The 22787-nt window shown below is 42.9% G+C and overlaps 2 protein-coding genes and 1 long non-coding RNA gene across 4 annotated transcripts in view; all 3 read right to left on the bottom strand.

The window, feature by feature from the left end:
- LOC140349469 (uncharacterized) overlaps nt 1-22787 on the bottom strand; it is a 254457-nt gene that overhangs the window by 57597 nt on the left and 174073 nt on the right. The gene's annotated exons all lie outside the window — the stretch shown is intronic.
- Nucleotides 288-11931, bottom strand: tmem231 (transmembrane protein 231). The gene is made up of 7 exons (XM_072435000.1): nt 11547-11931; nt 11137-11303; nt 10929-11057; nt 10544-10687; nt 10387-10468; nt 1784-1889; nt 288-598 (listed from the first exon to the last, which is right to left on the bottom strand). Exons 1-7 carry the CDS (start codon nt 11683-11685, stop codon nt 427-429), a joined length of 939 nt encoding a protein of 312 aa, XP_072291101.1. The 5' UTR covers nt 11686-11931; the 3' UTR covers nt 288-426.
- adat1 (adenosine deaminase tRNA specific 1) overlaps nt 18218-22787 on the bottom strand; it is a 16427-nt gene continuing 11857 nt past the window's right edge. The window contains exons 6-9 of one of the 2 annotated variants that reach the window (XM_072435808.1): nt 22689-22787; nt 22505-22604; nt 21840-21926; nt 18218-18763 (exon numbers count right to left, since the gene is read on the bottom strand). The exon at nt 22689-22787 is cut by the window's right edge and continues 47 nt beyond it. In XM_072435808.1, coding sequence (XP_072291909.1) covers nt 18625-18763; nt 21840-21926; nt 22505-22604; nt 22689-22787 — 425 coding nt within the window. In that variant the 3' untranslated portion in view covers nt 18218-18624. The remainder of the gene's footprint in view (nt 18764-21839; nt 21927-22504; nt 22605-22688) is intronic. The other variant, XM_072435807.1, reaches the window with a different exon arrangement.

The following is a 22787-nucleotide window of genomic DNA, read 5'->3' as shown; positions in this document are numbered from 1 at the left end:
TGTCTCGCACAGTGAAAATTTCAGTCCCTTCCATAATTTCTAAGCTGGAAACTTGCAAAACTGCTGGTTGTTTGAACAGTTCTTTTCCTCACTGCATTTCTGATTTTCCCGAATTTACTGCCATAAAAACAAGAAAAGAAATGCATAAACAACCGGGTAGTATAAACAATTTATTGGACAAAAAGACATTTCCCAATTTAAATGTTTCCTTGTGTATTGTGTACTTTCTTAACATACATTTTTTTTTTCTTGTGTTAAAAAGGACACACACAAATAACATAATTTGAAAAGAAATTGTCAAATGGCTTAGTGCAACATTAATGTGTTGTATTAATTGAAGGGCAGATGCAAAAACATTTAAACATTGTTGTCTATAAAAATCTAAAACTTTGTCCTGTCTGGTGTAGGTCCTCGTTTACAGTCTCTTCAGTGCAGCTTGTGGTGGTGGAATGGTCCCCCTGGACCGGGGACAGTTGTCAGGAGCTGCTTCTCAAACACATAAGTCTGGATGCGTTGGAACACCCAGAGGAACACCAGCAGGACACTCACGTACTGGATCCAAGCAAACTTGATAGTCTCCCAAAAACCAGGCTGGTATGTGAGCAGCACTGTTAAGGCAACAACTAGACAAGAAAAGGGAACATATTTCCATTAACAAGACCTTTTCCCCAGATTGTAACCCCTGATTGGACCTGGTTGCAGACTTTCTGCCAACGCCTGAGGCCTGTACTACTGAGCTGACTGAAGATTCTCTTACTCTGACGGACTGACCCAGGGCTGAGCGTTTCTGGATAAATTGTGCTACGGAGAGCAAGGCGGAGTCACGGGGCAGGGGCGGAGTCACAGCAGGGGCGGATTCACAGCGCAACCTGACCAATTAGAACAAGAAGTCGAGAGCTACGTACTTAAAACATGAGAAGCAAAATAAACAAATAATTAAAGTATCACTATAAGCCAAAGGAAACTCGGGCACTTAACGACCAATCACAGAAACTAATGTTTTTATTATCTGTGGTGGCAGAGTATGTTAATGAACACATGGCACACATGCTGTGAACACAGATTGAAGCAATCTGTTGTCCTGCATTTACTCTCACAAACACTCTTTCATACACACATACATGGACACTAGAGGCAAAGGATGCTTCATGGATAAAACAGACTAAAGCACTAATGAGTTAAATCCGTGTATATTATTAGTGGCACAAATTGGAGATGTATCTAAATTCATTTACTGTGTGAGCAAACTATGATGTGCAAATGTTTGTGTTTTGTGGCTCCTCTCGAAAGATTAATGCATATATAAGATTAATGAAAATGATCACTAATTAGGCCAACACCATGATTATAAAACATAAGTCTATATCAATGTTTTTTATGAGATATAAATCTTAACTGTTTAATTTCTGTTTTCTTTAAACCTACGCTGATTGTGTTTTTCTTCTTGTTTTTCTTCGACATGTTCCCAAAATAAGGGTCCAAACTCAGTATGTCTGCTTCCACATCAAAATACTGGCTCTTCCCAGGTGAACTCATACTAAATAAAACCAATGGATTTGACCACAGCCAGACAGACATGTCCAAACTAGGCGAACTTATCTGTAATGTTCTGTGTTTTATGTTTATTCTTTAAATAATAAAAAATACCTATTGATGTTCAATTGTGGTGTGTAGTCAATCGAAATAACGACATGAAAATCTGTCATATGCATTTTAAGACCACTGTGACCTCTGTCTCTTTCAGTCGTCCAGTTGAAGCTGTTTATAGATATCTGAAGGATATGTAATGGTCTGAGTGGCGTAGTGGATCTCGGCGCTGAGCTGAAAAGGGGCACTGGCAGCTCGGCCTGGCGTCCACACGGGCATGGAAGAGGATAGATGGGTGGTCACTGCAGAAAAGCACCAGAGCAGAGTCACAACATTAATACACTGGACATCAGAGGTGTTGGAGCGTCCACAAATGTTACTCAACTTAGAGATCAGTTACTCAATTCAAGGAGTGTCCAAAGAAAGTGAGAGTAAAGAAGTATTTGGGGAAACTACTACTTAAGTAAAAGCAATTGTACAAGTAACTCTGAATGCAACATCTGATTTATAACTTCAAGTTAAAATTATGTCAAAAAAATATTAATGAGAAGTACTGTATTGAAACAATAATGTCAAAATTAAAGCAGCAAGCGGCATCGAACAGCCGTCAGGGGCTGTGCTCCATTGTATGTCGAATGCACAACTCTCTAACAATGGCACTGAGTGAGGCTTTGTTCTTAGTTCTTGCGACTATGTAGGGATGGCACTGATGCACCCTCAGTCTCATTTGAATAACATGCTCCTGTGCATCAGCATGGCAAAGTAACAACAGTCACTGAAATGTGCAGCTCCTCCACACTGGGCCGTTGATGGGCCACTCCTGAAGAGAATTGTCACCAAATTTAAAGTTGGTTGGGCTAACGCCAGAGGAGGAATTGCAAGTATGAAGTTTAAACATTTTTAAATTTCCCACATTTGGCTATTTTCCCCATTACAAGCCTTGAAATAATTATTTTCACATCCCTGTCAACATGACAGGTACCAATCATTTGGTACCTGTCATGGCCAATTCTGAATCAGTCACAAGTGTGTGTTTTATTGATGTGTAATTTATTTGGCTTCATGCTGTTGCTGCCAACATTAAAGACACAGTGGTCTTTCCTCGTCTCCACCTCAGTCACAGTGAAGCTACATTTGCTTCCTCATATTTCCTTGTCTTATTAGCTTTTGGGTGACTTGTTTGTTTCATTATTAGGGATGTCAAAATATTCATTTTAGTCACGATCATCATGAGGAGAAATATCACTATTTTACGATTATTCACAATTATCAGAAAAAAGTAAGGAAACATTTATATTGTATATATTGTTTTTAATTAACAATTAACTTTCCCACTCTTTAATACAGCGTATTCATTTAAAAATGAAATGGCCACAAATGGATTAAATCATATAAAAAATATGCTTATTGGCCCCTCATTGTAGCTCTTTTAAGCATTAAATTATCTATTAGTGAAATGAGCTCCACAGTAATGCTCGGGGGAGGGGCTTGAAACTTTCCTTTGGCTCAGGCCAACAACCAGGGCCGGCCTTTCCACTAGGCCGGATAGGCGGGTGCCTGGGGCGGCACTGCGGGGGGGGCCCCCTCTGGATTTTTTTCTTTTCTTTTTGCTTGGCGGAGTTTTTGGCGCCCCCTTCTAAGTATCCAAACACTATTTTGGAATTGACAAATAAATCTAACAAAAGGAGAGCGCCAGGGGAGTAGCTCGCCTAGGGCACCAAATGTGCTGGGGCCGGCTCTGCCAACAACAAACAGATTTGTGAAGAATTAAAAAAGCATTTACAGATAAGATTATGCTCTGGAACTACCCGTCTCCTCTTCTCTCTTTCCCTCCCTCTCCCTCTCTCCTCCTCTGAGCTAATGCGTTGCTTGTGTGTTCCGTGGCTCCACTTTGGGCTCTGCACTGAGCGAGTGCTTTGCGCTCCAGCGCCGTCAGCGGTGGGGCCCAAGATAAAAATGCATTAAAAAAAACTACTCACGCTGACTGAACGGTCTTTCAGCGCGTTTATTCAGTCTTGTTAACACGCTGAGCCAGATTCCAAAATCTGGTGGCGCGTCCGACGCTCAAACGCCCCCAACGTGGTGCGTCAGACGGTCAAAACGCAGCATTCACGCCGCAAAAACACGCGTCCACATAGACTTTGAATGTAAACTGTCAAATATCAAACTCTTTGATGCCACGGAGTGAATGGACCATTAGAAAATTCAAAATGGGGTCACACGCGCCGAAAAATTAACGTCGGTCAGTATGTCCGGAGACGTTATTTTTGAGTCGGTCAAAACTGATTTTCCATCGGTCATCCGACCCGTTATTTTGAGGCTTGCATTGATATAACATGGGCCGTTCCTATCCTTGCTACAGCTACACCCTAGAAAAACATGACATGGGCCTTGTTGACTATTTTGATGGGGAAGCCAACTGAACTTGCCAAATTTTATTTTAAAAATGTCCTCATTCAAAAGGCAATATTTTGATTTAATTATTTTTCTTTTGCGGCTTTGCTGCACACAGGCCATGACACTGAATGATGACACAGATTTGATCATTTTCTTATTGTGATAACATTGGAGGTTTCAGTCATAGCTACGGCTACACCAATTGGCCCATTTAATTGGGATTTTGTGCAAAATTTTGAAAATGTTTGGAACATTTTTTTTTTTTCTCTCCATATAGGATTTTATTTCACTCTGAAAGGGGCCAATTTAGATTGTTTTTTTTCACAATGAGAAGGGTGAAGGCTTGAAATAAGTAATTACATTTTGGGAAAAACTGAACTGAAATTTGTAAAATTTCAAAGTTTATCATGCGGCTTCGCTGCATGTAAAACCATAAAATTAATCAAATATTAGATTCACCAATTGTCTAGATGATGTACAGTGATTTTGAGGCCAGTGGGCAAAACGTCCTTGGAGGAGTTTATTAAAGTTTGACAAAAGCAAAATTGCAATAAAAATGTTCTACAATGGAACACTCCTGAACAAATGAGGGATTACAAAAGACTTGTTTCAATCCAAGATGGTGGCCATAAGGTTATTTTTTCAAATTTTTTACTTATTTATACCCAATTTTGTGTCTCTATGACAAACTTTACATTGGAATGTCTCCCATAGGTGCGCTGTTGCGCTATCCTTTTATGGACATACGTGAACCCTACAAAAAAACATTTTTTTTGCCATTTCTGAATTTTGGGTTCGGGTGTTTTTGAGCATGTTTAAGGCCAATCCACTTATTGTTGACTATTATCTCATAGCAGGAGTAAATAAGCATATCCCATGGTCACTTTTCCGGCTTCAGGGGTGGCGAGAGACAGTTGGCTTCAGCATAATTAAGGAAGCAATAGGCCCTCCGCCCTGTAGGCACTCGGGACTAATCTTTTTCCGCTAAGGTCGTGGGGGCAGCAGTCTAAGCTGACTAGGGTGACTTCCCAAAACCTAAACACTTCCTTAAGCTACTCCTGGGGGATCCTGAGATGTTCCCAGGTCACCTGAGAGACATAGTTCCTCCAACGTGTCCTGGGTCTTCCCCGGGGCCTCTTCCCGGTGGGACATTCCCAGTGGTGTCCGGGACGCACCCAGAACAGATGCCCAACCCACCTCAGCTTGCTCCTCTTGATGTGGAGGAGCAGCGACTCTACCCTAAGCTCCTCCCGTGTGACTGAGCTCCTCACCCTATCTCTAAAGGGAGCGCCCAGCCACCCTGCGGAGGAAACCCATTTCAACCGCTTGTATCCGCGATCTTGTCCTTTTGGTCATTACCCAAAGATCATGACCATTGGTGATGTTAGGATCATAGACTGGAGTAATACGAGAGCTTTGTCTTTCGACTCAGCTCCTTCTTCTCCACAATAGTCCAATTAAGCGACCACATCACTGCAGACGCTGCACTGATCCGCCTGTCAATCTCACGCTCCATCCTTCCCTCACTTGTGAACAAGACCCCGAGATACTTGAACTCCTGAACTTGGAACAAGGACTCCTCATCCATCTGTAGAGGGCAAGCCACCTTTCCCCGGTTGAGAACCATGACTGAGCTGATTCTCATCCCCAAATTGGACACCCTAAAACCCCTGAATGCACCTAGGAATTCTGTCCATAAAAACAATGACCAGAACCGGTGACAAAGGGAATCCAACATGCAATGGGAACAGGTCTTGACTTACAGCCGGCAATGCAAACACAGCTTCTGCTCCGGTCAGACCATGAGCACACATGGTCGTTGCCCATGTGGGGTTTGAAGTCCCCCAGTAGAAAAACGGAGTCCCCAGTCAGTGCACTGTCCAGTACCCCTCCCAGGGACTCCAAGAAGGCCTGGTACTCTAAACTGCTGTTTGGCCCATAGACCGACACAACAGTGAGAGACCTGTTCCCAACCCATAGGCATAGGGACGAGACCCCTTCGTTCAATGGGGTAAACTCCAACACGTGGCGGCTGAGCTGTGGGGCTATAAGCAAGCCAGAGAAGTGAAGCGTCCAGCCCCTCTCGAGGAGATGGGTTCCGGATCCCAAACTGTGCGTCGAGGTGAGGCCGACTATATCTAGTCAGTACCGCTCAACCTCCCACACAAGCTTAGGCTCTCCCCCCCAGCAAGATGTTGTTACATGTCCCCAGAGTCAGTTTTAGCGTCCAGAGATCTGGTTGTCGAGGCTCCCATTGTCGACTGCCACCAAGATCTCTGTGGACCGGATCCGGATCCTCCTGCAGGTGATGGGTCCACGGGAGGACGGGCCCACATCACTCCTTCGGGCTGTGCCTAGCTGGGCCACCAGACGCTTACCCACCCCAGGCCTGGCTCCAAGGCGGAGCCCTGGTAACGCCAATCCGGGCGACCTACCTGGCCTCATTATTACACCCGTCATAAGGGGCTTGGTGCAGTTCCACTAAAGCAAATGATAGAAGCATTGAATAATATGCTTCTTGCATTCATATATGTGACGAAGCGCCGTAAATGCCGGAACGTGTCGGCCCCGACCAAACTGAGAATGTTTTCTCAGTTTGGGGCCGACACGTTCCGGCATTTACGGCGCTTCGTCACATATATGAATGCAAGAAGCATATTATTCAATGCTTCTATCTTTCATTTTTTCCCCCCAAATTTGTGATTTTCGTTTTTTTGCATTATGTGAAAGTTAGAGTTATAAAGGAGCCCCTGGACTACATTGCAACGGAACTGAGGTACTTTTACTCTAAAGTATTTCTTTAACGCTGTGTTTTGAGGTGGTTTCGTGATGTCACTTTAGCCTCGTCACTTTTGCCTCGAGCACCGGAGCAGAGACAGAGCAATGCTAAGCTAACATGCTGCTTCAGTGCACTCTACATTATAAATACGGGCTTGAATTTAATGTGACCACTTTCTGAATAATTAACATCACGTAGTCTCTTGAAACTAGCTGTTTTGGGATGGTATAATGTCTGTATCTTCGTGTTTTTTACTGTAGCCCGCTTAGCCGCTTCAGCTCGCTACAGTCCAAGCTAGGACCGGGCCGTGTTCTTTTTTCCTCGGCTTCTGCATAACAAAAACGGGCTTGAATTTAATGTGACTACTACTGAATAATTACCATCACGTACTCTCTTGAAACTAGCTGTTTTGGGACGGTGTAATGTCTGTATCTTCGTGTTTCTTGCTGTTTTTTACTGTAGCCCGCGTTCAGCTCGTTAAATTCCAAAATTCTTTGTTTCACTTTTCAGAAGAGGTGCTCACAGCTGGATTTGATCAAAAACTATGCAGAAGTCCATTGCATTACAGCTTCGACTTTGCACAGCAAGTACTATTTATTACACATAATTTACTTAACTTCACTTTATTAAATGTACAATAAAGTGCAAATGCAGAATAGCAATAATAGACACTGTATGAGAGGTTCTGTCTATAGTAGATTTTCTCCATAAGAGACTATTAAGAGTTCTTCTATTACGAGCACGGAAGCGACGCGCGCGCTTTCAGCACAATTTTTTGGTGTCCCACTGCCATCCTCAAACCTCAGCCCAGCGAGAACACTGTACCTTATATTTCATTATGTACATATCATGCCAAGTGTTCAATGTTTTGTTGTTTGTGTTGCATTGAATCACCTGTGAATTCTGTTTATCGACAAATGGCAATAAACCCGATTCTGATTCTGAATCTTTGATGCTACTTAGGGCCTTTTGTAATCCAAGTATTTCCATTTTAATATAGTTACTTCGGATTCAAGTCCAGTTCAAGTCCTGACACTACATCAATAAAACAACACTATGCTAGTCTTTAGTGACAGCTGTAGGGGGAAGGTGGTGTCAGTGTGACAGGGGGGAGGGTTTATCTCAATGAGATGCAAATGAGCCCCCCTGTGACTCTGGGCTCACTCATCTTTAGAGGCAGTTTTCTCAGTAAGAGGAATTCAGAGTTGTAAACATTCAAATGACCACAACTTACTCAAATATGATCAGGTGTGCATGAGTGAGACATCATTGCATAGCTTTGAATTCACACTTTCAGGATCTGTGAATAACTGAATAACAAAATGTCACTGGGTAGACTTGTAACTGGTTTATCCACAGTCAGTCACATATATGATATTGCACTACCCATTTTATTGAAAGTAAGTGCCAGTCTGTTGTTTGTGACGCTGTGATCGCCATTCAAGGCATTGATTAGATCAGGGATGAGCAAACTACGGCCCGCCAAGCTTGTTCAAGTAATATTAAAAAAAAAAAAAAATCTTTCTTTTTTGCCCTCAGGCATCTGTCTGCAAGTGTATCCTTAATACATATGACGTGAAATGAATTAAATAATAGATTCAATAGCCTATATTTGACAGAAAAGTTATATTTTGTATTTAATTTCGGGGATTTTTCTTTTTTCACACCAATGATCGCGGGCCGGCCCTCCGCTACTTGCCTGGATTCGAATATGGCCCTCGGAGGAAAATAATTGCCCACCCCTGGATTAGATGCTTTGTTTGCATCATGTGTGTTTTATATGGATTGATTGAGTCTGTTGAGTTTGTTATTACAATGTTCCTTGAGATAATGTACTTGAGTATATGTTACAAAGTACATTCCACCTATGCAGGAGATACTAAGGACTTCAGTGACGGAACAGCTCTAAAAACTAGACAAGCATGTCAAAGTAATTTGATAGTTTCAAAAGTTTTAGTTATTTGGCCGATATATTTTTTCATGAAGACAGAAAAAATAAATACATAAATTGTATTAAATGTACAACCTTTAAAACCCTACATAGGCCTGCACATGTACAAAAACAAATAGCATGATTAATGGCTTTAGAAACTAAAATACCATGGACAAAAAATGTAAGAATGCATGGTTAGTTACAAAAAGTTACTCAATAAAATGTAAATCTTTAATGCCCACCAATATCGATATGGAAGCGTGTTAAGACCATAGACTGTACAGTAGCAGTGGACAGTGTTAGCCCGCTAGCCCCTGCGTTCCAAATAGGAAGTGACTACGGCGGCAAGTTGGCTCTTTCAAGCCTCGACTCCCATTCACTTTCTAATGAAACCTCTATTTTTCTGTAACTGCTGAAGTCAGGCTCAAAATTGGCTCCAGCTCCACTGTCTATCTCGCGTCCTCCTGTTCGTCTGAGGGAGTCGGATCTCTCCCTCCAGGTTTCTACTTTTTCCCAAAGAAGTTTGGTAGTTTTTCCTGGCCCAGCAGGAAGCTTTAAGGACAGGGGAACTTGGGACATTTGTCTAAGGACAGGGGACGCTGGGACATTGCCAAGTCCCTATGAACATTGTTTAATCTGTTTTTTCACTGTCGCCCTCCGAGACGACTGCTGTTGTTATTTTGGGCGTTACAAAAATAAATTGAATTGAACTTAGAATTTTTGTACTAAGAAGCTCTACGTGATTCCAGTGTTTTTCTTTTGCTATTGTCATTGAAAATCAAAATATGAACAATAATAACTGCGTTTTTCTCGGGCGTCATGGTAGCAACAGGTTAGATGGACAGCTAGCACGGCTCATTGCCAAACGCTTGCCCCAAGGAAACCAGAAGCGCAGGTGGGATGTAGTATGTACCTTCTACAACTTGGCTTCTTATTGGTTTCGTGCTTGCCATGAAACCTGGACTTGGATTTCAAGTATGGCATTTGGCTCCATATTAGTCACGAAAACTGCAAGCCACAATTGGGTTCAATTTGCCAGAGCATAACGTCACTTTGTCCACTGCTACATACAGTCCATTGTTCAGACAGGCCTCTTTGTTTGGTTCTTGTAATTTGACGCTTTTAGTAACTTACTTTATTACACTGTTCATTTTCCTAAAATTAAAAGGTGGTATGGACGATTTTTTTCAGCAATTTTTTTTATCATATTTCCTCGTGGCGTGGATAAATCATTTGTCCTGCCACGTATCAATCATAAAACGCACCTATCGCTCACCTGCAGCCGCGTCAGGCTCGTCCCCACGTTTCCGCGTGCCTAAGCGCATGGATCTATCATAATATAGTTCCCTCAGTGTACGGGGCGGCAAAATGAAGACGGAGAAAGACAGTTCGAGCTGACGCAGAAGTGGACAGAAATCTACAGGAGACGAGCGATGCGATGCGCTCCGTCGCGCTAATAAACAAACGCACGTGTGTGTTGTATCAGTCCACACAGGGGAGTGCGCATGCGCACTTCCACCTGCGTTCTCAAATCGCCGAAAAATCGTCCATACTGCCTTTAATATTTTGGGTCTTGGATGTAATAAAGTGCTCAGTAAATAACCTTTAATTGAAGCCTTTGTTGAGACTGCAGGACCAAAGCCACAATGACCAAATGTAATTTAGAGAAAAATGTGAAATAGCACTTAACAGTTTCTCTTCTGGTACTTCCTGATAATGTCCTCTAACTCATAGTCATTGGCGAACGGACTGGAGCCATCAATCACAGAGACCTGCAACACACAATACAGTCATTTTAAAGACAAAGGTTTGGTATGGGGCATTTGTAAGTGAAGTCCTATTCTCACATTGTAGACATTGTAGAGGCCGCGGTGAGGCAAGGGGGTCCTCTGATGTAGCTGCAGGTCTCCACTGATGAACAGCCGGGCCCCGGGGGCTGGAGACGAGTAGCACACATAGGCCAAACTCTGCATGGCCACGTTCGACATGCGCTGGACACAAACACACACAGAACTATAGTAGCCTAGTACTGAGGATCGTATAGTGTGAAAAGCATGTGTGGGACATACAAAGTGTACAGATCTCTTGCAGTTGTGATCATGCAATCCCAGCATGCACCACCATATACATATATACACACACACATTATATATATATATATATATATATATATATATATATATATATCTATATCTATATCTATAACATTACACGGTCATGTGTGGGACATACAAAGAGCTGGTAGCTGAAGGTGAGCAGCAGCTGGAGGCTGTAGAGCTGCTCCTCTGGCCTCAGGGGCAACTGCAGCTCCAACAGTAAACGGTCAAGTTTCCCATCCTGGTTTTCATCCTCCTCTCGAACCTGTAGCACGTGCACATAGTTCATCACGACCTGCACCCTAAGCACACATCCAGACACAGGTCACAGTGTCCTGACTCACCGACAGAGCGGGGATGCGCAGATGGCCCCCCAGTAGCTGGTTGAAGTGAGGAAATGTGCTCCAGGCCACGTAGTCCCCCTGATCACTGGTGCTGGCGACCAGTACCGTCTCGTACTGGAACCGCACCACCGGCTGCTCCTCGTACGTGCTCGTTTTTAGCCACAAACCTGAGCAGACATTGGGTCACGGTTAACGGACAATTACCGGACAGGGCGGTTCAAAGGTTACATTCACGCCTGGTGTACACTGACTCCGGTCCGGGTGCAGTCAGTCGGACAGCAGAGCACCGCTCTGCGGGTCTGTCTGCCGGAGACCGCAGTGGTGAAAAAGGCAGTCTGCAAGTGCCCCGCGTGAGTCCCGATCCACGCCAGCACTGGAGTCAGTGTACACACAACGTTACTCAGCGTTACCTTGGCTTCTGTAGGCCACGAGCAGAGGACACACGTACGTGAGGCACGCGGCCGCCACCGCAAACAACGTGGCTTTAGTGCACGCGCTGCTCGTGTAACGGACCAAAGCAGGATGAGAATACACTTCGTACAGAGCCATTATATAATGATGTGCTGTGTTATATGTGCTGTTGCTGCGTTCATATAGCCAGCACAATGCTAACGGCTGACAATCCTGCTCCAACAGACCTATTCTCACTAAATCGGCTCCACCGCGTTTGCCGCTCTGTTCCCGGACGACATTTATCACAACGAAGTGTCCAAAACAACTCCTAACGCTGTGAGAGCCGCTTCTGTCCCATGTTGTGTCCTGTGCGTGGTCCTGTGTGTGGTCCTGTGTGCGCCATGTTTGAGCGTCTCCGTAACCCTGACTACCGCTATGCGCATGCGCTATGGGCACATACAAGGCTTACGCCATCTGGAGGGCAAGAGCCGTTTTTGGATTTACATTTAACTGTCTTGTTCGGTTCGGATCGTGTGTTAAAAAAGATGAATCACGGGAGGGCACGACGCAGGGGCCCAGGGCCGGCCCCAGCACATTTGGTGCCCTAGGCGAGCTACTCCCCTGGCGCTGGCGTCAATTCCAAAATAGTGTTTGGATACATAGAAGGGGGCGCAAAAAACTCTTATTGGACACAATTATTGGAAAGAGGAAGTGTGTTGGCAACATGCTACACTTTTTCAAACTCAACCCAAGATGAAGGCAGTTAGCAGTGGGGGGGTCCCAGGTCCCAGCCAGACATGAAGACATGACCGTTTTTTTAAATGTCCAAAATTGAATATTTAACATTGACTGTATGGATACATATTTTAAATACACATTTACAACTGAATTAATTAAGTAAACACACTTTACGCAATTACTACACAAAGAGGAGATAAAAACACAAACAACTGTTGGTGTTTCATAAAACAGCTTCTAAGTGGCATTAGTTACCCTGAACTACATGTGTGACACTTAACATTTTTATATTTAATCATTAACAGACATTATTGCTGTATGGAAAGTTGTCATTTATAACTTTCTTTCATGGGTTTTCTAATAACCAAAGCATATTTTTATGAATAGAAGTTAAGCGATACTTTGCTAGCGTTAGCCTTATCCAGGTAATAAACTAAAAAAAACCACTCCTCCTGTTTGTTGTCAAGGTAACGGAGCACAAAGTTTGACAGATCACATGTCTCGGCTCGGATTGAAATCAGCCGATTTCACACAAAATATTTATTCGCAGCCAGCAGTCAAGGAGTGCATTCTGAATCGTTTTGGACGTACCTTTTGTAACAGACGTCTGTAGATGCAGTTTTAAGACGTAAACACGGAAAACACGGTGTGTAGCATATGGCGTGCGCAAAGCTCGCTTTCTACTACGTTGAAATGAGCAGCGGAGAAAGTGCCCCTCTGTCGCTATTTTCCTATGGCTTTTTCCATAGTGACCTAGTCACCTTTCATTGTGATTTGATTGGCTAAAAATCCCCACTTTTCAAACTACCCCACGGGTACGCAGAAAAGTGACGCAGGCAGCGCCACGCAGCAGACCATGCAGACAAAGTATCATATATCTATCAATCTATATATATATATATATATATAGATATATATATATATATATTATCTGAACAAATTACATTGTTTTTAGACACAAAAACATTTACCTTACATTTGCGGCAGTTAGGGAAAAGTGGTTTGAAGACACCCGTTTGACATTTCCATGAGCTGACTGTGCTTGTGACAAATTCACAATGTTTGGATTCCTTGTTAATAAAGGACATTTAGGCCGAAACATAGATGTTTAGCTGCACTCATGGCATTTCACCCTGGCAAAACTCGGAAAAACACAGAAAAAATTTAGCAAGCTTCATTACTTGGATTGTTTGGCATTCAGACCCGGGCAGAAGACCTTGTGATTATGGGCGCTCCATAATAGAATTGTATTAGGTGTCTCCCCCCGGGGCCTGGAGACTGGTGGTGGTAGATATGAGGAGAGGGCAGAGGAGGAGAAGGGGAGGTGGTGGGTCGCAGTACAGCCTGAAGTTGCCGACCTCATGAGGGTTTAAATGGGGCAGAATGTGCGCTGATTGGGAGCAGGCTGGGGAGCAGGCGGCCCTGGTATAGCATTGGATGTAGATTGGGTTTGAGTTAGGTCTTCCAGGCTGAATTTACGCAAGCTTCATTAAACATGTTTAAAAAGATTCCTTAACATGACACTTGAAATATCTAATAGTCCTTCCATCTTTTCCCAACAGTCAATGTCTCATTTGATTTTACAGCTTAGATGTATTTTGTGGACCATTATATATATATATATATATATATATATATATATATATATATATATATATATATATATATATATATATATATATATATATATATATATATATATATATATAATGGTCTATATTATTTATATTTAATAATATATAATGGTCTATATTATTTATATTTAATAATATACCATAGAAAATCAAAAGCATTAGAATAATGGCTCATTTAATTTGGATACCTGACTGAGTAAATTAGTGGAATTTGAGTTTTCCTCAAGCTCTCAGGAAGCAAGAATTTATTTTTTATTTTATTTTATTTATTTATTTAAGGACATCGCATTTACATTGGACATTTTAAGAACCCGGAGAGAACCCACGGTAACACAGGGACTCCACATGCAGACTCCACCCAGAGAGATCATGTGATGTTGGTCTGGTCCAGGAATCGAACCCATGATCTCCATCCGCCTTTGCCACACTGAGCGCCAAAGACCTCAGCAGCTTCAGGCCGGTGGCTCTCACGTCCCGGACCACCTCCACTCCACCGTGAGCCAGAGGCGGAGCCAGAAATTCTAAACATCCTGAGCTTAGCCCAAAAAGAAAGGGAGAGGGTTCATTTAGGCAATATTATGTGGTTTTAGTGCCCCCAATACTGTATTTCCTGTACATACAATAACCCTCCAAAGGCAAAGAGAGACCATGGCCTTTTTGCCTTCTGAGCGAGCTCCTCCTTCCACAAAACGTTGAAGAGAATAGTAGAGTTGAAGAGAACAGTAGAGGTGGTAGCATTTAGTTACATTTACCTTGTGCATCTTGGTGTTCTGATTTAAAACAATCAGTGACAAAACAAACATGTACAACGTGGGGCTTGAACTCACGACCGTGAGATCAAGAGTCTCTACCCACTGTGTATTGTTGACATCAAACTTTGTCATTCTTAGGGTTTGAAGTAACAGTCTCTTACTTTATGACTGATAAATTATTTGAACTGCTCCTTCTTATATGATTTAGCTTAATGTTTGTAGAAAGTAAAAGTCAGTCTTACCTTTAGCAGACACTTGCCTCAATGAGCAGTCCTGTAGCTGTAGTTTCTCTGGTTACCCCCACGAGTCCGAAGGTTCACAAGTCCGAAGGTTTTAAAGGTTCACTAGTCCGAAGGTTCGCTAGTCCTTCGGTTCACTGGTCCGAAGGTTCACTGGTCCGAAGGTTCCTCATAGGTTAAAGTGAAGGCGCAGACGGCATCGGGATGTAGTCAGTCTGTAAAATGCGCACGAAGCACGAAGACACGCACTGGGGCTCATCACGTTTAATGTACCAGCTGCTCACAAGAGGCACCGCAAGTTGTACTGTGTATATAAAAATAACAAGGGAACATCTCGAATCCTCCACTTTATGCCTTCATTTGATCATAAGAAAAATGCGCGATCAGAATCCTCCGTTCTATGCCTTCATTTTATCATAAGAAATATGTGTGATCAGAATCCTCCACTCTATGCCTTCATTTGATCATAAGAAAAATGCGTGATCAGAATCCTCCGTTCTATGCCTTCATTATATCATAAGAAATATGTGTGATCAGAATCTCCACTCTATGCCTTCATTTGATCATAAGTATAGAAATGATATATGTATATATAGAAACACGTGATCCGATCACCGTAGGATTGGGAGTCAAAAAGGAAATTCAGCTGGCCAAGACGGGAGTGTCTACAGAGCCGCGGCGCGCGGCCGAAACTGCTGGGCTATTTGAGTTAATTCATTCATTAATAATACGATAAGGAGCTCAGGCTATGCACAGAAACAAGTCTGTTATGGAAAATACGTGAGTTTAATCATAAAAAGTGCATCAACACTAGAAAAGTCCAAAAGGCAGTGTGTGGGGCAAAGGGAGGCGAGGAGAGCCCGCTGCACGGAGACTCACACCTTCGGACTCGTGATCCTTCGGACTAATAAACCTTCGGACTTGTAAACCTTAAAATTTTGGTGAAATTTTTACAATTTCTGTGAAATTTTTACAATTTCTGTGAAATTTTTACAATTTCGGTGAAATTTCGGACTCGTGAACCTTCGGACTAATAAACCTTCGGACTAATAAACCTTCGGACTCGTGGGCAGCCACCGTTTCTCTGCTTTAGCTTTGTAGATGAATAAAACCTCTCCTCTGAGCCACTGCTACACTGACAACCACAATTAATTAATTGTTTGAATCATGTGCTGTTGTTGTTCTGAATGCCTTTTTCCCCAGTCGATCTTCACTTTTTGCAAAACCTAAGTTAAATTATGTAGAAAAGGCCTTTTTGTTAGCTCCATGGTCAAATCGCATGGCGCGCTGTCTGCTGTAAACACCGCGCACTTGCCACGCTCCCGCTCACTTTCTACATGCACCAATGCACCAATACACCAATTCAACAAAAATTACCAATGAGACAACAGGTAAAGAGAATCAGAGATGGGAACGGCACAGAGGAGAGTCAGCCTCCGCTCTGCACAAATGACACGTTTCACGTTTACATTTTTTTAAAAATATGAATAAAAAAACAACTTGAATAAATTGAGGCCACTGCAGGATTCAAACCCAGGTCCTCTAAACCCTAACCCATTGCTGTACCCACTGAGCTAAACGCTCCATTTGTGTTCTTAAATGACCAAATTCCCTTTTTTTAAGACTCAAAAACATACAGGGGCTTTTGGCTCAAGCCCACTCCGCCAATGCCGTGAGCTCAGCAGTGGATCCACTGCAGTTTTCATACCGGCCTGGCATCAGATCACTGATTTCCTGACGGATCAGACGCAGTGCGTGCGGCTGGGGAAGAATGTCTCAGACACACGGACTATCAGCACAGGAACTCCACAGGGCTGTGTACTTTCTCCCCTGCTTTTCTCCCTGTACACAAACTGCTGCACCTCCAGCCACGCATTCGTAAACTTAATCAAGTTTGCAGACGACACCACCCTCATTGGGCTCATCTCCAACAGGGATGTCTGCCTACGGGAGGGAGGTGGACCGGCTGGTGTCCTGGTGCAGCGGTTACAACCTGGAGCTCAACGCCCAGAAAACAGTGGAGATGATTGTGGACTTCAGGAAAGGCAAAGCCCCCCAGCCCCCCCTCACCATCTCAGACTCCATCTCCACTGTGGACTCCCTCCGCTTTCTCGGTATCACCATCACCCGGGACCTCAAGTGGGGGCTCACCATCAGCTCCCTCACCGGGAAGGCCCAGCAGAGGATGTACTTCCTGCGGCAGCTGAAGAAAGCAAAGCTGCCAGCGGAGATGATGTTGATCATCATTGAGTCCATCCTCACCTCCTCCATCACCGTGTGGTACGCTGGAGCCACAGCCAGGGACAAACAGAGACTGCAGCGCATTGTGCGCCCTGCTGAGAAGGTGATCGCTGCAGACTTCCATCTCTGCAGGACCTGTACGTCTCCAGGACTCTGGGACGAGCAGCTCGGATCACAGCCGACCCTTCTCGCCCTGGACACGGACTATTTGTGCCACTCCTCTCAGGCTGGAGGTCACTCCCCTCAGGCCGGAGGCCACTCCCCTCAGGCAGGAGGCTACGGTCCATCCGGACCAGAACCTCCCGCCATAAGAACAGTTTATTTCCCTCTGCTGTTGGACTCACTTTAACCATAATTTAATCACTCACTGCACTGTTCACTTTCTGCACTGCATATGCAAATTCAACTGTAAATTATTTGTGTACATAGTAAGCAGATTTTAATTTTTGTCCTCTAACAGATTTAAATTGTTTTTCTTTATGACTTATATAGGTTGTTTTATCATTGTTCATTGTTTTATGTTGCACCGAATCACCAAAGCGAGTTCCTATGTAAATCCTGTTCATTAGCAATGACAGTAAACCTTTTCTGATTCTGAAATAAATAATAACTTAAGTTGAACAAAAAATTGTACTTGTCTCAAAATCCAAAACCAGTCTAATTCGTTTTGTTTTATACACCAGTTAAACAAGTACTCCACAGTTTACACATTATTTGCCAACAGCATTCCCCCACACTTCTTGCTTGATTTTACTTTTTTGTATCCGAGTTCTATATAATGTTCCACCATACTAATGTGAAAATAATTGTGATTTTGTTTTTTAAATTGCACAGGTATAAATAATGACTTTATTGGTACTACATTTAAGGCAGGAGTAATTATCTGTGGCTAAAAGGTAGCATATTTACATATGTAGAATATGTTCATTGATATACTGTACCTATTCTAAATCAATCGATACTTGTTAATACAGTGTATTATGCAAATATACTGTAATTCTGCAAGAAATATTGACCAGTGACGTACAACTAAGTTGAATATTTATTTTTTATAAATCAGCAAAAAAGCTTTCCTGACAAGTTTAGTTTCCAAAATCAAACCTTCTGAAAGTCCACATGAATGTTATTTTGACGCATGGATAGAAAGATCATGATGAAAACAATTCATTCTCCTGTTGTACATTGTCAATTGCCGTTGGGTCTCTACCATCTTCATCAATCACATTCTATTGTACTGAGAATTTTGGGAAATGAATTAAGATAATGATGCAAATAATGATGTGTAAATATTTGAAATTCAACTGAAATTAATTGTACATTGACAATGGTTGAGTTTAGCAGTCAGATGATGAGTTTTAGTAATTGGGATATCCCTCACAACCAGAACATTGTTACACCAAACTATGCCATTCACGAAAGCCTCTACTGAGCTCTGTATGCTTTTGGTTCATATTTGGTGTCAGACCATAAAAAACAACCTTGCAGAAGTGGTCAGTGTGCAGTGAAGAGCAGAAGGCTGCGATCAGAGCGGGGCCACAGAGGGAAGGCCTGTCTGCGCAGATGAGCCCACGCCTGCTGGTACTCCACACATGCAGCTTTGTAGTCCCAGTATGTGCATAGCTCCGGAGACCTGCAACAAACATTATTCTTTTTTTTAATTGTGTATACAAATATACAGAACAGAACAACACAGAACGACTAGAGAGTAAAACAAAGGTCCCAATTAGTCCAAAGTCTAGTGAATTTGTCCATTTCTGACATTAGTCTGAATGTCTTTTTTTTCTCCCTTTGTCTAATGTCTGCCACAATGTTAGTCTAGTCCTTAATCGTTGGTGCCGCCCATGTCATCCATTTCTTTGCGATGGCCTTTTTTCCTGCCACCAGAAGTACATGCCAAAGGTATCCGTTTATTGTGTCCATGGCAGGAGTTTTTAGGCCCAAGCCCATGGCTCTAAAATTAGGTGGAATGAGTCCCAGAACACATGATAGTGGTTTGCCTCCTGGCTGCCACACTTTCTCCAACAGTCTGAATTTCCATGTGAGTAATGAGCACTGTCATGTGTAAAAGAACGTGATAATTTTTTCTCACAAAATTCCCTCCAAACATGTGTTTTTTCTATTGTTATGAGGGACTTCAACTCCAGAGCCTACAATGAGTTTTGGGACGACCTTTTCCAGAAAACTTTCAGTATCTCCTCTGTGGTATATTGCACTAGAGTATTGTATTGTAATTGTATATGCTGTATTCTGCTCCTCTTAATGTGAATGTGTTACACTCTGTGAAATAGAGTTGTGATTATTAGTGCTCACCAATAGAAGGCGCACTTGTCCTTGTGTGCATGCCGTTAAGAGTTGTCGAGCAAGTTATGCACCGCATGTACCTGTGCTAGAAATTGGATTAAAAGACACGACTAAAATTGAGATCCATCCATCCATCCATCCATTTTCTACCGCTTGTTCCCTTTCGGGGCCGCGGGTGACTGGAACCTATCCCAGTGACTTCGGGCCTTAGGCGGGGTACACCCTGGACAGTGGCCAACTCGTCGCAGGGCCAACACAGAGACATAGACATGACAGACAGCCAGTCACTCTCACATTCATTCCAATTGACATGTTCTTTATTTTGGCCGAGATACAACATCCTCCTTCCTCTCCCTCTGGGATTCCCAAAAGTCTGAGGTTAGGTCTATGGTACCTTGACTCCAAATCCAGGATCTTACTTTTCATATTCTTGTTCTCTGTCTGCAGCTCATCACGGTTTTCTGAAATACACTGTTCAGCTTCTTTGATGCATGCTCCGTTTCCTACCCCCTCTTTCAGCTCCCTTATGTCGCTTTCAAACTGGTCGAGTCGGGCCGCTCCGATCACCGCTCTCATTTTTGCTCTCAGCATTGCTTTATTGCGCTGCATTTCGCATTTCAGTTCACACATCATGAGCGCAAACCAGTGCAGTGTCACCTCTTTTCCTTCCTTTGGCAGGAATAAACCAGGAGAGTCTCTATCTGGGCCAGCGGAACCCTGTCCCTCTGCGAGTGAAGAATCGGTCCTTCTTCTTCTTGTTTGATTTTAACATATTCTATTGGGTTATATGTTTTGATTAGCTCCTTCCATGTTGTAAGCACAGATTTCACCCAAGGGTTTTCCGGATCCCCCAAATGACCCAACCGTTTGTCATCTGCCAGTAAGGCCTGCACAGAACCAGCACAACATTGATCTCAATATTTTTCCATTGAGCTTCGTATTCTGGGTGATTTGAGCTGAAATAAAAAAAAAAAAATCATACAAGGCAAAACCCAACCTCTTTTCCCTTTTGATAGTTGTAAAGGTTTGAATTAGCTGCAAGTTTTTTTCCCCTTGCGATATAAATCTTGATTGTTTTTTCCACTCATCTAACAGCCGGTTGGGGATGGAAATTGGAAGTCAGGAACAGATAGAGAAATCTGGGAAAAACATACATTTTTATGGTTTCAATCCTTTACTTAAGTATGGGGTAAGAGTCCATTTTTTAGGTATTTTTTATAGTAGTAAAAAGAGGGGTATAAATGTTCTCCAAAATTGTTGATAGATCTTTATAGAGGAGCCATACCATAATATCTGTGTGATTCCGTTTGACACTTAAATGGGTAGGTCTTTCTAAAGGGCAAAGGGGGTCCCCAAAAAGAGACAATTTCAGTTTTATGTACATTTAATTTGTATCCAGGCATTGGACACATTTTGGGAGGAAAATGCATCACATTAGGTATGGAAATGTCTGGTTTGGTTAAACATAGTATGACATCATCGACATTAGATAAGATAAGATATTCCTTTATCGTCCACACATGGGGAAATTTCATATCAGGCAATTGTAGGCTCTGTCCCATCAAGTACGACACCTTAAATTGTTTCCGATTCCAAATAATTTACTGTATTGGGCCAATGGTTTCAAGCACAAAGTGAAAAAAGGGGGGACCAAGCACAACCATGCCTTACCTCTCTCCAAAGTCAGCGAGTGACCGATTTAAAGTCTTTGATTCGATTTAAAAAGTTTATGCAATAGATGATTTAATAATAAAATATATTGAGGCTCTATGATATTGGGCTGTCATAAAGAGCCTCAATATATTGTATTATTAAATCATCTATTACATAAACTTTTAAATGATAAACTTTAAAAAAAATAAGGCCAGCTAACAGAATCAAAATCTTTTTCAGCATCCAGACTTATTACTACAGCGTTGTTTTGTATATGGTTTATTATGTGTAAGTGTGTCTTATACCACTCTGAGGTGAAGTTGTCACTCCCTGGAAATATATCGTTTTGAATTTCAGTAGTTGATAATTCAGCTCTTAATTTTCTTTTTTTGCTCTTCGGTCATGGCGGGTAAATAAAGTGTGTCCAAAAACGATTGTACTCGAAAGATGCTACTTTTTTCCCACACTCACTCATTTTATTCCTACCGTAGCCCTTGAGAAACTTGTGCGTGGTCCAAACTACTAGACTACTGAATTCACTATTCTTGGGTTGGGTTTACAACATTATCAATTCTTTTGAACTTACTCTTCAGTATGATCGGCGAGTAAACTCTCTGGGCAGGTATTATTACATTGGGGGGAATACATCTGTATATAATCACACTCTTGCCTCCCTTCTGGGGACAAAAATCTGGTCCCTATGACTTAAACCCGACATGAATTCTCCAGTGATTGGGATGGATGTGTTTTACCTGAGGGAGAGGGGCAGTTCAGAGGGCGGCGTGGCAGCCATCACACGCAGGAATGACTCCAAGAGGCTCCGTTTACACAGCAGGGACCTGTCCACACACACAGGCCTCATGTAGGGTACTCACTACTACAGAGACATGTCCACACACACAGCCCTCATGTGGGGTACTCACTACTACAGACATGTCCACACACACAGCCCTCATGTAGGGTACTCACTACTACAGAGACATGTCCACACACACAGCCCTCATGTGGGGTACTCACTACTACAGAGACATGTCCACACACACAGCCCTCATGTAGGGTACTCACTACTACAGAGACATGTCCACACACACAGCCCTCATGTGGGGTACTCACTACTACAGAGACATGTCCACACACACAGCCCTCATGTGGGGTACTCACTACTACAGAGACATGTCCACACACACAGCCCTCATGTGGGGTACTCACTACTACAGAGACATGTCCACACACACAGCCCTCATGTAGGGTACTCACTACTACAGAGACATGTCCACACACACAGCCCTCATGTGGGGTACTCACTACTACAGAGACATGTCCACACACACAGCCCTCATGTGGGGTACTCACTACTACAGAGACATGTCCACACACACAGCCCTCATGTAGGGTACTCGCTACAGTTTGCGCTCACCTGGCTTTAGCTGTGCCCAGCGCTTTCTTGGTGACCCCATGCTTATAGCCATTGGCAGTGACATCTAATGGCTTCTCAGAGACTTTGCACCAACTGATGGCTATCTCACAAAAGGAAACAGAAAGGTTCATCATATCTGGAGGTAAAGTACAACATGAAATGTTGAAATCTTGATCTGATATACCTGCACCACAAGGAGACAACCGGCCTTGCCCTGCATGGTGATGCAGCTCTAGCTGAGCCTGGCTGAAGGAAAACTCCAGACTGGATTGGAAGAACACTG

This window comes from Eucyclogobius newberryi, unplaced genomic scaffold (genome assembly GCF_026437365.1).
Source record: "Eucyclogobius newberryi isolate DKJ021-1_F unplaced genomic scaffold, fEucNew1.0.hap1 SCAF_7, whole genome shotgun sequence".
NCBI lineage: Eukaryota > Metazoa > Chordata > Actinopteri > Gobiiformes > Gobiidae > Eucyclogobius > Eucyclogobius newberryi.
The sequence above is the reverse complement of the archived record's forward strand: the minus strand, read 5'-3'. Positions and strand labels throughout refer to the sequence as shown.

Excerpts from the sequence above, each read along its gene's own strand:
- tmem231 (XM_072435000.1), bottom strand. The coding sequence starts at position 11,685 with ATGGCTCTGTACGAAGTGTATTCTCATCCTGCTTTGGTCCGTTACACG. Across the intron at positions 11,304-11,546 it reads CGTGGCCTACAGAAGCCAAG|GTTTGTGGCTAAAAACGAGC; the intron begins GTAACGCTGAGT and ends ATGTCTGCTCAG. Across the intron at positions 10,469-10,543 it reads GCCTCTACAATGTCTACAAT|GTCTCTGTGATTGATGGCTC; the intron begins GTGAGAATAGGA and ends TGTGTGTTGCAG.